The sequence below is a fragment of the Oncorhynchus mykiss genome, chromosome 17, assembly GCF_013265735.2.
Source record: "Oncorhynchus mykiss isolate Arlee chromosome 17, USDA_OmykA_1.1, whole genome shotgun sequence".
Lineage (NCBI taxonomy): Eukaryota > Metazoa > Chordata > Actinopteri > Salmoniformes > Salmonidae > Oncorhynchus > Oncorhynchus mykiss.
The window spans coordinates 56208488-56221941 of record NC_048581.1 but is presented as its reverse complement, the minus strand read 5'-3'; the positions used below and the strand labels follow the sequence as shown (position 1 = coordinate 56221941).

The 13454-nt window shown below is 40.8% G+C and overlaps 1 protein-coding gene across 4 annotated transcripts; it reads left to right on the top strand.

Annotated features, from left to right (window-relative positions):
* Positions 1 to 279: 279 nt before the first annotated feature.
* On the top strand, positions 280 to 12466 carry LOC110494148 (GTP-binding protein REM 1). Of its 4 annotated transcripts, none has more exons than XM_021568924.2 (6): positions 280 to 695; positions 1127 to 1370; positions 2379 to 2712; positions 4931 to 5013; positions 10361 to 10568; positions 11094 to 12466. In XM_021568924.2, exons 2-6 carry the CDS (start codon positions 1359 to 1361, stop codon positions 11369 to 11371), a joined length of 915 nt encoding a protein of 304 aa, XP_021424599.1. In that variant the 5' UTR covers positions 280 to 695; positions 1127 to 1358; the 3' UTR covers positions 11372 to 12466. The 4 variants fall into 4 exon arrangements, with proteins under 4 accessions (XP_021424599.1, XP_036806121.1, XP_021424601.1 ...); XM_021568925.2 differs by having other exon boundaries at positions 288 to 695; positions 2354 to 2712; XM_036950226.1 differs by lacking the exon at positions 1127 to 1370 and having other exon boundaries at positions 281 to 695.
* Positions 12467 to 13454: the final 988 nt, after the last annotated feature.

The following is a 13454-nucleotide window of genomic DNA, read 5'->3' as shown; positions in this document are numbered from 1 at the left end:
GGTCTGCGGCTAGGGGTGTGAACTCTGCCCTCTCACAGTGTTAGGACAGAACTGATTTACAGATGTGTGTGTGTGTGTGTGTACTGATTGTCTCAAACTGAAACTATGCAGCATACTTGTAAAAGTGCTTTTAATGGAGACTTGGCTCCCTTTGAAGATATTTTTGTACTTTATAAAGAGTTCAACACTGGGGCTTGATTTGACTAATCTAAACAGACATGGATTTTAGGACAAGACACATCCTGTCCCCATATTTTCTATAGAAATGTATATAAAGCAGTGGCTGTCCTGCTTGGGCAATGTAACCAACTCATCAGCAAGCTTTGATGATTTGAATCAGCTGTGTAGTGCTAAGGGAAAAACCAAAACGTGCACCCAGGTGGGGGGGCACCAGGACCGAGTTTGGGAAACCCTGCCCTAGTAGATATCTGCACCGTGGAGGTAAACATTATTGTGGTAAAATAGAGAGAAAACTAACAGTCTAGAACAGGAAGTGACTTACTTTTACGTCATGTAGTCGGGGTGGGTTCTTCGATGAGATTAAAGTAGATTCACACAGGGAAAAGTTGCAGCAGCAATGAGAGAATTGAATGAGGGCTGATTCGAAGCACGCGCGCATCTTCAAAGGACACGCTCCGCTGAAAACACCCAGAACGCGCATTGCCTACATGCGTTAAACGGAATTTACAGCACGGGTGAGTATCCATAGGTAGAAAACTGAAGTAGCCTAATTAAAATACGCCATATGACCTTTGGAAATTAGCACCCACCATTTAGCCAACAACTTTTTGGACAGGAAGTGCAATAGCGTTCCTAGAAGAAGTGCTATGGATTTATAAAAGCAAAACATTGCATATTGAAATGATTGTCCTCCCCATTACATGATTTAGTTGTTGACCAACAAAGTTAGCGGTGTTCGAGTTTTTAAAATAGCCTATTTAAATTAGCCTACACCATGACTACGTCTCAGTGCATGTTATTACAGGAGGTGATTTGAAACATTGTGTCTGCCTTTGTGTGTGTGTGTGCGTGCGTGCGTGTGCATGCCTTCTTGTGTGATACAGAGAAGAGATTGAAAAAGAGAGGCGAGCGAGCAACCCCTGATTCCACTCTTACATTTTTACAGGGTTGTGGAACTTTGCAGGATGTTGCCATGACTCCAGGGGTATAGTGTTACACTTGTATAGAATAGCTGATGGGACACTGTAACAAAACTGATTGATACATTGGAAGCTTTCCTTGGTACAAGAACAGAATGACAGCTCGGACACAGCTCCCCGAACCGAGAAAACTTTACTATATGGTGAAGTCTGTGCTTTGCTCTGCAATGGAGAATACTGGACAAAATTAGAAGATTCATGGCTACAGTTGTGAGTAAATTCCAGACAATATTATGTTTCAGTGCTATTTACACTCCATAGGCCGTGATATTTTTGTTTGTTTTACAATTTATCTTTAATCCGGGAGCAGTGTCTGTTTATAAACTGTTTATTATAGGGGTTTGTTATATTATTTAGCCTAACCAATTTTATTATAGTAAACGAAAACAGAGACGAAAACTAATAATGAAAAAAACTATTTGGTAACCTGAAATTTAAAAAAATCAACAACCGTTTGAAAAACTACAACTAAACAAACGATGTATCTCCAAAACGAACTAAAATGAAATAAAACCATCATGAATTATGTTTTTTTCTAAACTTTGGGTAAAAATGTAATGGGGATTACAATAGTGTTTTCAAGCTTTTGACGGGGTTTTCAAGCCTACTAAATCCGGTGGTAAATGTGGCTAAGAGATGGTTTCAAAAATACCTAGCTTGTGCATCACTATCACCAGCTAACAGTGGAAAGCAGATAACTTGATTACATGTACTACTTAATTAAGTTAAACATTGGATTGGTGTGAACATGGGCGAGAGAGATACTCCTTCCACCATATTTCGTTGCATCAGTCTCAGCGCTATTCCTTTCAAATCCAAGTCACATTGAGATTGACTGTATAACGTAAACCTAACCTAACCTATGACCTGACCCATCACTTTACTGCCCCTCAGTTGCAGACTATACAACAGTAATGACTCCTAGCCTGGCACACACATACTTTCTTGCCCTAACATTAGAACTGAACCTAAATAAAATAAAATACAAATATTTTTATACAACTTAAACTAAATAAAACTAGCTAATCAGGTCTGAAAACTGAAACGAAACTGAATTTCAAATAAATCGCAAAACTAATAGGAATAAAAAGGAATATAAAAACACAGAACTATAATAACCTTGAGCTTAACTCTTATGTCCTAGTGAATTAGGACTTTATCTTATGATTATTTTACATATTCTTATTTTTAAGGGATGTTCTTTGCCTTTTCGCTAAGATGACACACACACAGAGAGAGGGCAAGGAGACTTTGCGGAGAAGGGCAAGTACTCCTATCCCTGCCTCTCATCAGCCGGGGACGAGAGGTAGAGACCCGCCAGCCGACCCCCATCACCCTCCGCTTGGCCAGTCCGCCTCATACCATCCCGGAGACAAGTCTCTCCACTGCCGCGCCAACTGGTCATCTGATGACTCGGATAATGACTCGGATGGCTCAGGAGCAGATTGTTTGTACCACGTTGTTTTGCTAGGAGACCACGGTGTTGGAAAGTCGAGTCTTGCCAATATCTTTGCTGGCATTCAGGAAAAGGATGCTCACGACCATACGGGAGGTGGGTTTTTCTACCAAGCACAATTAATATGATTATTATGAGGCTATTTATGGTGTGTAGCCTATTAACACAACTATTTAGTAGTTGTTTGTCAATGTCTTATCAGTGACCTAAAAAAACTATTAGTATCATCCATCCTCATCTGCTAATTAAAATCTATGGACACTAAGCACTAATGAGTTATTCAATGAGTTAATTCATTTTATGCATCTCTTCAACAATGACTGTAAAAGTAATGGTCTCTGACATTGCCCTGGCCCTAACAACCTTGGCTAACCTGTCACAACTACATTGATTGAACTCTTGTCTCTGTCATGTGTAGTACTGAGTGACCTCAAAGCATTGATTGGCAGCTTATATTGACCCATGCATTTTGGCATCCAGCTGTGCTGCTGAGTGATGTGATTTGTGCAGTTTGTCCTTTTTGAAACACCAATTTCTCTGAAAGTGTTTACTAGGACAGGATAAAAGTCATAATATTTACAAAATAAATCATGAAAACGTTTAGGTCATGCCTGATACGGTAGCCTAGACACGGTTTGCTTTATTTGTTTGTGAGAGGTTCATGCTGCCATGACTTGTGCGTGTCGGGTCGGCTGATGGGAGTGACTGGCTAAAGATGTGTCCCAAGTAGTACCCTATTCCCCTTAGTGGGGTAGCTCTGGTCAAAAGTAGTGCACTATACAGGGAATAAAGTTATATTTGTGAGACAGCCCAGCTGAATGTTGCTGTATTGCCCCTGGTCAAAAGTTTCTGCAATATACAGGGAAATAGGTTGCTGTGTGTGTGTGGCAGCTCCTATCTCTCCAGAGTGGTAAAGTCTCTCCTCATGAGACCTCCCTCTGACATCATCAGGAGAAAGTGTATAGCTGTCCTGTTTTCAGCCTGTCACTGACTTGGTCATGTTGTTTTTAGTTTTGGGTCACTTTGCTTGTCACACTGACAGCAATTTAACTGTTCTTCATAGCGGACCCCTTGGTTGGTTTAGAGCTGGTGTGGTGAATGGCAAGTGTACGAGGATATTACAATTACATTCATTCCATTGTAGGCATATTACTTGTTTGCTTGTTTACAGGTTCTGACCTTCACAATACCAAGGTCCAGAACAAATTCAAGGAAACGTACAGTATTATACAGAGCCATGATTGCATGGAACTCCATTCCATCTCATATAGCTCAAGTGAACAGCTCACCTGGTTTCAACAAAAATAAAGCAACACCTCACGGCACAACACCTCTCCACATGTGACTTTTTGTGTGTATGAACTGACATGTATGTGTAACTGATAGACGCGAACACACGCACTACATACATATTTAAACGTATGTAAATGGTAGTCTTTTGTCTGTCATTTATTTTTCTTTATGTGTCGGACCCAAGTAAGACTAGCTGTCACCATTGGCGTCGGCTAATGGGGATCCTAATAAATCAAATCAAAAACCTAGATTTGTCACTTCAACTCAAAGACCTCAACTTCTCAAGGCTTTGACGGGCCATTTGTCCTTGTCTTGTGCAGCAGCTTTTACAATAAGGCTATGGTTGACGGGAAAATGTAACAAGTTCTTTTCACTTTTGGCCAAAGTGTGTTTTAGTCTTGCCAGGATGATCTAATCAGACTAAACTAGACATGGCTCAGTGGTGTTTTCCGCGGCTTATATTCCATGGTCATGATGATATGGTAGTGAAGTGTAATAGCTATATTGCACATTTTAGCAGTAGTAGGGATAAACACAAGTGTAGAGTTATTGTATGTCAAATATTTATATATAACCAAATTCGTAAAACACCTCCATATTTTAGTTTCTAAAGTCATAACCTTAAAATGGACATGGCATAAATGATTCAGCATGAGGAAAAAAGAGATTCTGCACACTGAAATCTATGCTCTCATGTGGTTTATTGACAGCAGTCTACAAGGTTTTGACCCTTGAGTCTCCATCAGGTCTCCATTCACAAAGAACAAGCCTATATTTAGAGAGAAAGAGAACCAAATTCCATCACACCTGCTGGCTGCAACCAATTGTAGATATGTTTGAAGGAGTTGACATAAAGAAAGAAGTATAATTTATCTACAAGAATAAAACAAGTTGTATTTATATTTTTACCCTAGGTTGCAATGTCTAGACTCCCTTATGTCTAGACTCCCTTAACGTTATTGAGGTACAGTAGGAAATAATATATTTTCTATTCTCTTTCCTGGTTGTTTTGTTTGTTTAGGGGACACCTATGAGAAAACCATGATTGTAGATGGAGAGGAGACCACCCTCATCGTCATGGACACCTGGGAGAACGAGAAACAGGTATGACACAACACCAACCATCAACATCTTTGTCACAAAAATGCATTGCACAGTAGAGAATATGATATAGTCTCACATCAAAAAAACAGACTGAAAGCTTTAAGCTTTCTAATTTATATAACTTAATCTTACTCAGTGTTACTTAAGAACACAGGTAGAGCAAAGACACAAATCTGCTTGTGCCAGCCGAACCATAAGGCTCCATTCTAAACAACTATGATACCAAGGGACAGCCCTGCCCCTCCCTCGGTTTTGTATAAAAATATATGTGCTCACACTGTGTGCCTATAGCTAAACTCCATTGAGTCGAGCTGAAGTGGGGCGAATCCTGGCTGTGCTGGAGACAGTGAGTGGTGGCTCCAGTGGCATTAGGCGAGTGTCTGTATGGGACACTGATGGCTGTGGGGCTTAATTACTCCAGTATTGATTACAGCTGGGGAGTGAAGCGTGCAGGCCAAGCCACATGTTGACTTGTCTGTACCGGGTTAGAGGAGATATAGGGAGATAAGGATGTCTATAAAGACAGTGGTTTCAATGTGTTAAAGGGCACCAAGTGTCACTACAAGCAGAACGTCAGATGTTTGACCAATAACCATCCCTGGAGACCAGAGTTCTGTATTCACAAATGCATATAAGTCAACTTAGCTTAGTGCTTTTTCGAATAACGACGTTAAAACTTAATGTTGACCATCACTTATCTCAATTATCTTTTGAATTCATGAGTGCATTTTTGACATCAAAGGTGGCTTCAATGATTCAATTATAACAACAGAAAACACATGCTACATTACAAAGAACCCTTTTGGAACCCTTTTTTCTAAGGCAAACTTTTTAATCCAATGAACCGCTTTTGGAAGAACGGGTTCTTCGGATGTTAAAACAGATTCTTTGGAAGGCAAGAAGGGTTTTACATGTATTTATTTTATTTATAACCTTTGTACAACTAGGCAAGTCAATTAAGAACATATTCTTATTTACAATGACGGCCTACCAAGAGCAAAAGGCCTTCTGTTGGGACGGGAGATAAAAAAATACAAGACAAAATACGCATCACGACAAGGGAGACACCACAACACTACATAGAGACCTGAGACGACAACACATTGGCAGCAACACATGACAACACAGCATGTTAGCAAGACAACATGACAAAAACACAGTAGCAACATGGCAGCAGCACAGCATAGTACTGTAGCAGCACAAACATGGTACAAACATTGTTAGGCACAAACAACAGCACGAAGGGCAAAAAGGTAGAAAAAACAATACATCTCGTGAAGCAGCCACAAGTGTCAGTAAGAGTGTCCATGATTGAGTCTTTGAATGTAGAAATGGAGATAAAACTGTTAAGTTAGTGTTTTTTGTAGCTCGTTCCAGTCACAAGCTGCGGTGAATTGAAAAGAGGAGCGACCCAGGGATGTGTATTAGGGGGCCTTGAACAGAATGTCACTGGCAGAACGGGTGTTGTATGTGAAGGATGAGGGTTGCAGTAGGTATCTCAGATAGGGGAAAGTGAGGCCTAAGAGGGTTTTATAAAAAAAAGCATCAACAAGTGGGTCTTGCCTCAGGTATACAGAGATGGCCGGTTTACAGAGTATAGCGTGCAGTGATGTGTCCTATAAGGAGCATTGGTGGCAAATCTGATGGCGGAATGGTAAAGAACATCTAGCCGCTCCAGAGCACCTTTACATGCCGATTTATACATTTCATCGCCGTAATCTAGCATAGGTAGGATGGTCACCTTAAATCAGGGTTAGTCTGGTGAAAGAGGAGCGATTACGAGAGGAAACCAAGTCTAGATTTAACCTTAGCCTGCAGCTTGGATACAGTGGGGCAAAAAAGTATTTAGTCAGCCACCAATTGTGCAAGTTCTCCCACTTAAAATTATGAGAGAGGCCTGTAATTTTCATCATAGGTACACTTCAACTATGACAGACAAAATGAGAAAAAAAATCCAGAAAATCACATTGTAGGATTTTTTATGAATTTATTTGCAAATTATGGTGGAAAATAAGTATTTGGTCAATAACAAAAGTGTATCTCAATACTTTGTTATATACCCTTTGTTGGCAATGACAGAGGTCAAACATTTTCTGTAAGTCTTCACAAGGTTTTCACACACTGTTGCTGGAATTTTGGCCCATTCCTCCATCCAGATCTCCTCTAGAGCAGTGATGTTTTGGGGCTGTTGCTGGGCAACACGGACTTTCAACTCCCTCCAAAGATTTTCTATGGGGTTGAGATCTGGAGACTGGCTAGGCCACTCCAGGACCTTGAAATGCTTCTTACGAAGCCATTGCCCGGGCAGTGTATTTGGGATCATTGTCATGCTGAAAGACCCAGCCACGTTTTATCTTCAATGCCCTTGCTGATGGAAGGAGGTTTTCACTCAAAATCTCACGATACATGGCCCCATTCATTCTTTCCTTTACACAGGTCAGTCGTCCTGGTCCCTTTGCAGAAAAACAGCCCCAAAGCATTATGTTTCCACCCCCATGCTTCACAGTAGGTATGGTGTTCTTTGGATGCAACTCAGCATTCTTTGTCCTCCAAACACAACGAGTTGAGTTTTTACCAAAAAGTTATATTTTGGTTTCATCTGACCATATGACATTCTCCCAATCTTCTTCTCGGTCATCCAAATGCTCTCTAGCAAACTTCAGACGGGCCTGGACATGTACTGGCTTAAGCAGGGGGACACGTCTGGCACTGCAGGATTTGAGTCCCTGGCGGCGTAGTGTGTTACTGATGGTAGGCTTTGTTACTTTGGTCCCAGCTCTCTGCAGGTCATTCACTAGGTCCCCCCGTGTGGTTCTGGGATTTTTGCTCACCGTTCTTGTGATCATTTTGACCCCACGGAGTGAGATCTTGCGTGGAGCCCCAGATCGAGGGAGATTATCAGTGGTCTTGTATGTCTTCCATTTCCTAATAATTGCTCCCACAGTGGATTTCTTCAAACCAAGCTGCTTACCTATTGCAGATTTAGTCTACCCAGCCTGGTGCAGGTCTACAATTTTGTTTCTGGTGTCCTTTGACAGCTCTTTGGTCTTGGCCATAGTGGAGTTTGGAGTGTGACTGTTTGAGGTTTTGGACCGGTGTCTTTTATACTGATAACAAGTTCAAACAGGTGCCATTAATACAGGTAACGAGTGGAGGACAGAGGAGCCTCTTAAAGAAGAAGTTACAGGTCTGTGAGAGCCAGAAATCTTGCTTGTTTGTAGGTGGCCAAATACTTATTTTCCACCATAATTTGCAAATAAATTCATTAAAAATCCTACAATATGATTTTCTGGATTTTTTTTTCTCATTTTGTCTGTCAGGCCTCTCTCATCTCTTTAAGTGGGAGAACTTGCACAATTGGTGGCTGACTAAATACTTTTTTGCCCCACTGTATGTGCTGAGAGAAGGACAGTTTACCATCTAGCCATACTCCCAAGTACTTGAATAAGGTGACTACTTCAAGATCTAAACCCTCAGAGGGGAAGGGCATTCTTCTTACCGAACAACATTACCTTGAGTGTTTAACACAAAATCCGGGGATGGGCCAGCTGAGTACAAGACAGTATCATCTGCATTTAAATAGATGAGAGCGCTTCCTACTGCCTGTGCTGTTTTTTTTATATAAATTGAGAAGAGCGTGGGGCTTAGGATCGAGCCTTGGGGTACTCCCTTGGTGACAGGCAGTAGCTGAGACAGCAGATGTTTTGACCTAACCATTGGACTCTTTAAGAGAGGTTGTTAGCAAAACAGGCCTCAGAGACCCCAATACTCTTTACTTGACCAACAAGAATGGAATGGTCTACCGTATCAAAAGCTTTGGCCAAGTCAATAAAAGCAGCACAACATTGCATAGAACCCTCTGAATCTGAATAAGTTTTATATTGTAATTTTTCCCTTTTTAAAAATAGGGCCTGAGCATTAATGTTTATCAACAGGAGTTTGAGTTATCTGATCAGTTTAAAAAGATAGGTGTGATGTTTTAAACTGTATCTATATGGGAATACTCAAAACCATGCCCATCAATATCACATTTCTCAGCATACACTATTGCAGGTTGATACATGCAAAATAAATATCTGTTTTTGCATGTATATTGATTAGTTAATTACTCTTATGCTACACAAGCTAATCCAATATGTTAGTAGTTGGATTTATTTCACCCGTTACTGAGACAGTAATTCCAAATGAGAGGATTTAGGTTGTCTCATTTATCAATCTCTCCTATCCTGGCAGTCATTCTAAATGCAGGTTGCAGGTGATTAAATGTTCCAATTGTTGGATATCCTCACTCTGGCTGGATTCCAATAGGAATTACACATCAATCTGCATGTCAGCATAATGTGACTGGAGTTTCCTAACACCACTGTGTTAGGCTATGACTACGCTCTCAAAGAAAGGTCGTATGATATATGTAATGTATTGTCATAAAGATTAAGGCTAATAAAGCTGGCGGAACCGTTCATGGAGGGTTCTGGAAAGAATCCAAAGATAAAACAGTTCTCTGTAGAACCCGTCTAGGAAGAACCTTTAGATTATAAAATAGTTATTGGATGGACCATTTATATGGTGTTATATAGATGGGCTAGCTGACAACGTCACAAAAACAGTGTGCGCACTTCCATGGGGTAGAAGTCAGCGTGTTATTGTGATTCTGGATTTTTCAGATTGCTAGCAAGAGTCAGGGGCATCATAAGTGGCTTGTTTCAGCTTATCTTGTTGTTGATACCATGTCTTGTTTTGAGGTGTTTTGACTGATTTCATGTCAATGCTAATATGGCTGTGCTTATTGTGCAAATGTATTTGTTTTCAATAAACATTGAAGACGAAATATAGATTAAATGTTGTCAACAGTCTAAGCTGTGATGGAAAATGTTATGTTTGTGCTTTTTTAATAACCAATTTCTGTGTTCATGCAAGTGACTGAACGAATCCTCACTATCAGTATCTGCAATTTGGCAGTACGCCCAGACCCTTGTTTTGAGAACTAAAGATGTCTCAGCTTAGAGAAGAAGCCTTTTGTGGTATTTGTCTGTCACATGTATGACCCAGTATTGGTCGGACACATGAATGAAGCAAATGTTAATGAATTAATTATGAATGATGAATAAGCTAAAATCATGCAAACATGACTTGTCTGCAGTAAATAAGAGAACTAACAGGAATTCCCCGGGCGAGCTCCTGATCAACATGTGCACTTGGTACATTGAGTTGGTTGGAATTGCCCTTCTTATAGAGTATTGGGAAAAAAAGGGTGCCATCAAAGTCCAGATCCTGGACGAGCACCCAAATATGGCTGTTGTTGGTGAATGTTGAACTTCTCTCTCACTTCTTTGTCTGTGTCTCTCAGGAGGAGGATGAGAAATGGGTCCAGGACTACTGTATGCAGGTGGGCAACGCCTACGTCATAGTTTACTCCATCACGGACCGCAGCAGCTTCGAGAGTGCCTCTGAGTTACGCATCCAGCTGCGGCGCATACGGCAGGCCGAGAACATTCCCATCATCCTCGTGGGCAACAAAAGTGACCTGGTCCGCTCCAGAGAAGTGGCTGTAGAAGGTAACGTTGATTCTAATAATGTAATCATTAAAGCGTCTCTCCACACCTTCTGAACAGTGACTTGATGAGAGCCATTTAACAATATGAGCAGCACTCTGCTTATAAAAGAGACAAACAGTTTGGCATACAATAGTCTGTACTGCACTTTCTGTGGCCTTCATAGTCAAATAAACAAGCAAAAGTTACAACTACAGAACATGATCATATATTAAATGTTGCAGTCCACACAACATACTATAAGTTGTTCCCTTAATATTCCATGAGTTGAATTTACAGCACACATCTCATACACTAACACTGTATTTTACAATGTCACCGTAATTCTTGATGATTTGGTCAATGTTTTGATATTTAACCTGTTCTGCAGATGAGAATAAGCTTTGCTAATTCTGGTGCGATGAATCAAATGTATTTATGTTACGAGTTTCACCTGATCCCTGCCTAATAAAGAATCAAACGTACCCCTCCCACATGTAAACACCTCTCGTATGACCTCTTCTTCCTCTGTGCTCTGCTCTCTCCCAGAGGGCCGTGCATGCGCCGTGGTGTTCGACTGCAAGTTCATCGAGACATCCGCTTCGCTCCACCACAACGTCCACGAGCTCTTTGAGGGCATCGTCCGGCAGATCCGCCTACGGCGAGACAGCAAGGAAACCAACGAACGCCGGCGCTCCGTCTACAAGCGCAAGGAGAGCCTCGCCAAAAAGGCCCGCCGCTTCCTGGACCGCCTGGTGGCCAAGAACAACAAGAAGATGGCGCTGAAGGTTCGCTCCAAGTCCTGCCACGACCTGGCCGTGCTGTAATGGTTGCTGTGTGACCAAGTGTTTCACGCCGACAGTGGTCGCAGACTTCAACTCTCCTCTTTGCCCTGACGCTGTGTTCTTCGGGCGGCCATCTTGTGGGTCAAATCCTTAAACCAACCAACGGCTGTATTGTACTGTCTAGAGAGACTAATGCTATGCTCCAACCCCCTAGTGGTAAAGGGGATGGACGTTGTTATTTCCTATTTATTTCAGCCATTCAAAGCAATTGAGATGAGAAAATGTGAGGCAATTGAGACTTTTTTGTTGCTATATCACAGATCTGCTGAGAGTGAGTTTGCTAAACAGATACCTTATCAACTGTTTGCCTTACATCTAAGTCAATAGATTCCTAGACCAGTGTATCCAGACATAGATCTGGCATTTAAAGTCCTTTACAGTCTCCTTTGAGAAGGTTTTCTAAGATTATTGAGGTATGAAATAAACATTTTATTTTCTACCAAAGAAAGTGCTTTGAACACACCGTATGATGTATTTTTGCCATGAGGAAAGCAATGCCCACTTAGGTACTTTTAAGCAGACGTCACTAATGATTTGATTTCAAGGTTTTGCACTATGGGAGACAGTCATGTGTTGGGAGGAATCAATGGACATTCTTCTACAACAACCAAGAGAGCTCTTGTTTAAGACTTCTGTTCTGTCTATGAGCCCATCAGTTGACAGCTAAATTACATGTGAATGCCGACGTTGTTTGGGAATCGACACCATCGTGAACTTTCCAAAAGGATTATCCCGTCCACACCTTCCTCTACAAGCACCTCCTACCCTGGAAGGACCAGTGGGGTGTTAACAGTACAACTGTAATGGATGCTTTTGAAGAGGCTTGGTCTGATTGACCACAGTCAAAAAACACCAATGTATGATGACATGGTCCTGAAGAGACCAAAGAAGAAAAATGTTAAGTCTTCAATGTGTGTGTGTGTGTGTGTGCGTGTGTGTGAATGTGAATGTGTGTGTGTGTCCTGGTTGGCTTTGAAAGAGGTATTATCACTTTTGTACAAAGTTTGTAAATACAGTACATAAATGTCAAGGATTTTTATGAGGAAATAAAGGAGTAGGAAATATATTACCACTATACCATTGTCTGCTCTGGATTTTAATGTTTGTCACATTTTTGTAACCTTTTGTTAGACAGAGAGATATATATAGAAATTAAATGGAAGAGATAGTTGTGCTACCTTTCTGCTTTTTTCCTCATTGTCAAGTGACAATTTGGCTGAAGTAAAACCAGACCAGGCTACTAGGCTAGAAATTACACTCTGAACAATGTGATCATAGAGTTTTCAATGGCTTTAAAAGTACAAGTGATAGTTGTGCTGATTCTGGTGGGCACCTTTAAGCCAGAGCCTTCCATAAACCTGCTAAAGGAATCGGCGACTAGAGAACATAGTTTTACAATGTCTACTTCCCAAATGGCACCCTCCTCCCTAAAAAGAGCACTACTTTTGACCAAGGCCCATAAGGCTCTGGTCAAAAGTATTGCACTATATAGGGATAAGGTGCCATTTGGGACATAGGACGTCTGTTTGTGTTCCATATGGAGTTGTATGGCTGCCTCGTAACGTTGACAAAGTACAGATGATCAGGAGGTTTCCATTGATTAATGACAATGCCCATGTTGTGGTTTAAACCCCTAGATGGGTAGAAGCTCATGTTAGCATGAAATTCATGTCCAGACACAAACCTGTTGGGATAAATATGGAATTGTTCAATGCAACTTCTTTAATTTATTTTGATATGGAAGAAATACTGATCTCATTTGATGATCCAGTCTTATTATATTACATGTTCCTTACTTTGTTGCATTATGGACATATTTTAATCACATTTGAATTACATCTAACATGACATTTAGATATTGAATTAATGAAAGGAAAACAAGAGATAACAAGAAAAACATTAAAACATATATGAACTGGTCAACCCTGGATTATTCTATGAATAATACCATATTGCATTTTATCGCCAAAACTGTCATTTGACACAGTTTAGATCAGGCCTTGGAATTTTACGTGGATTTCCATGATTAGTTGCTGGCTTAAAAAGAGTAACAATATAAGTGGAT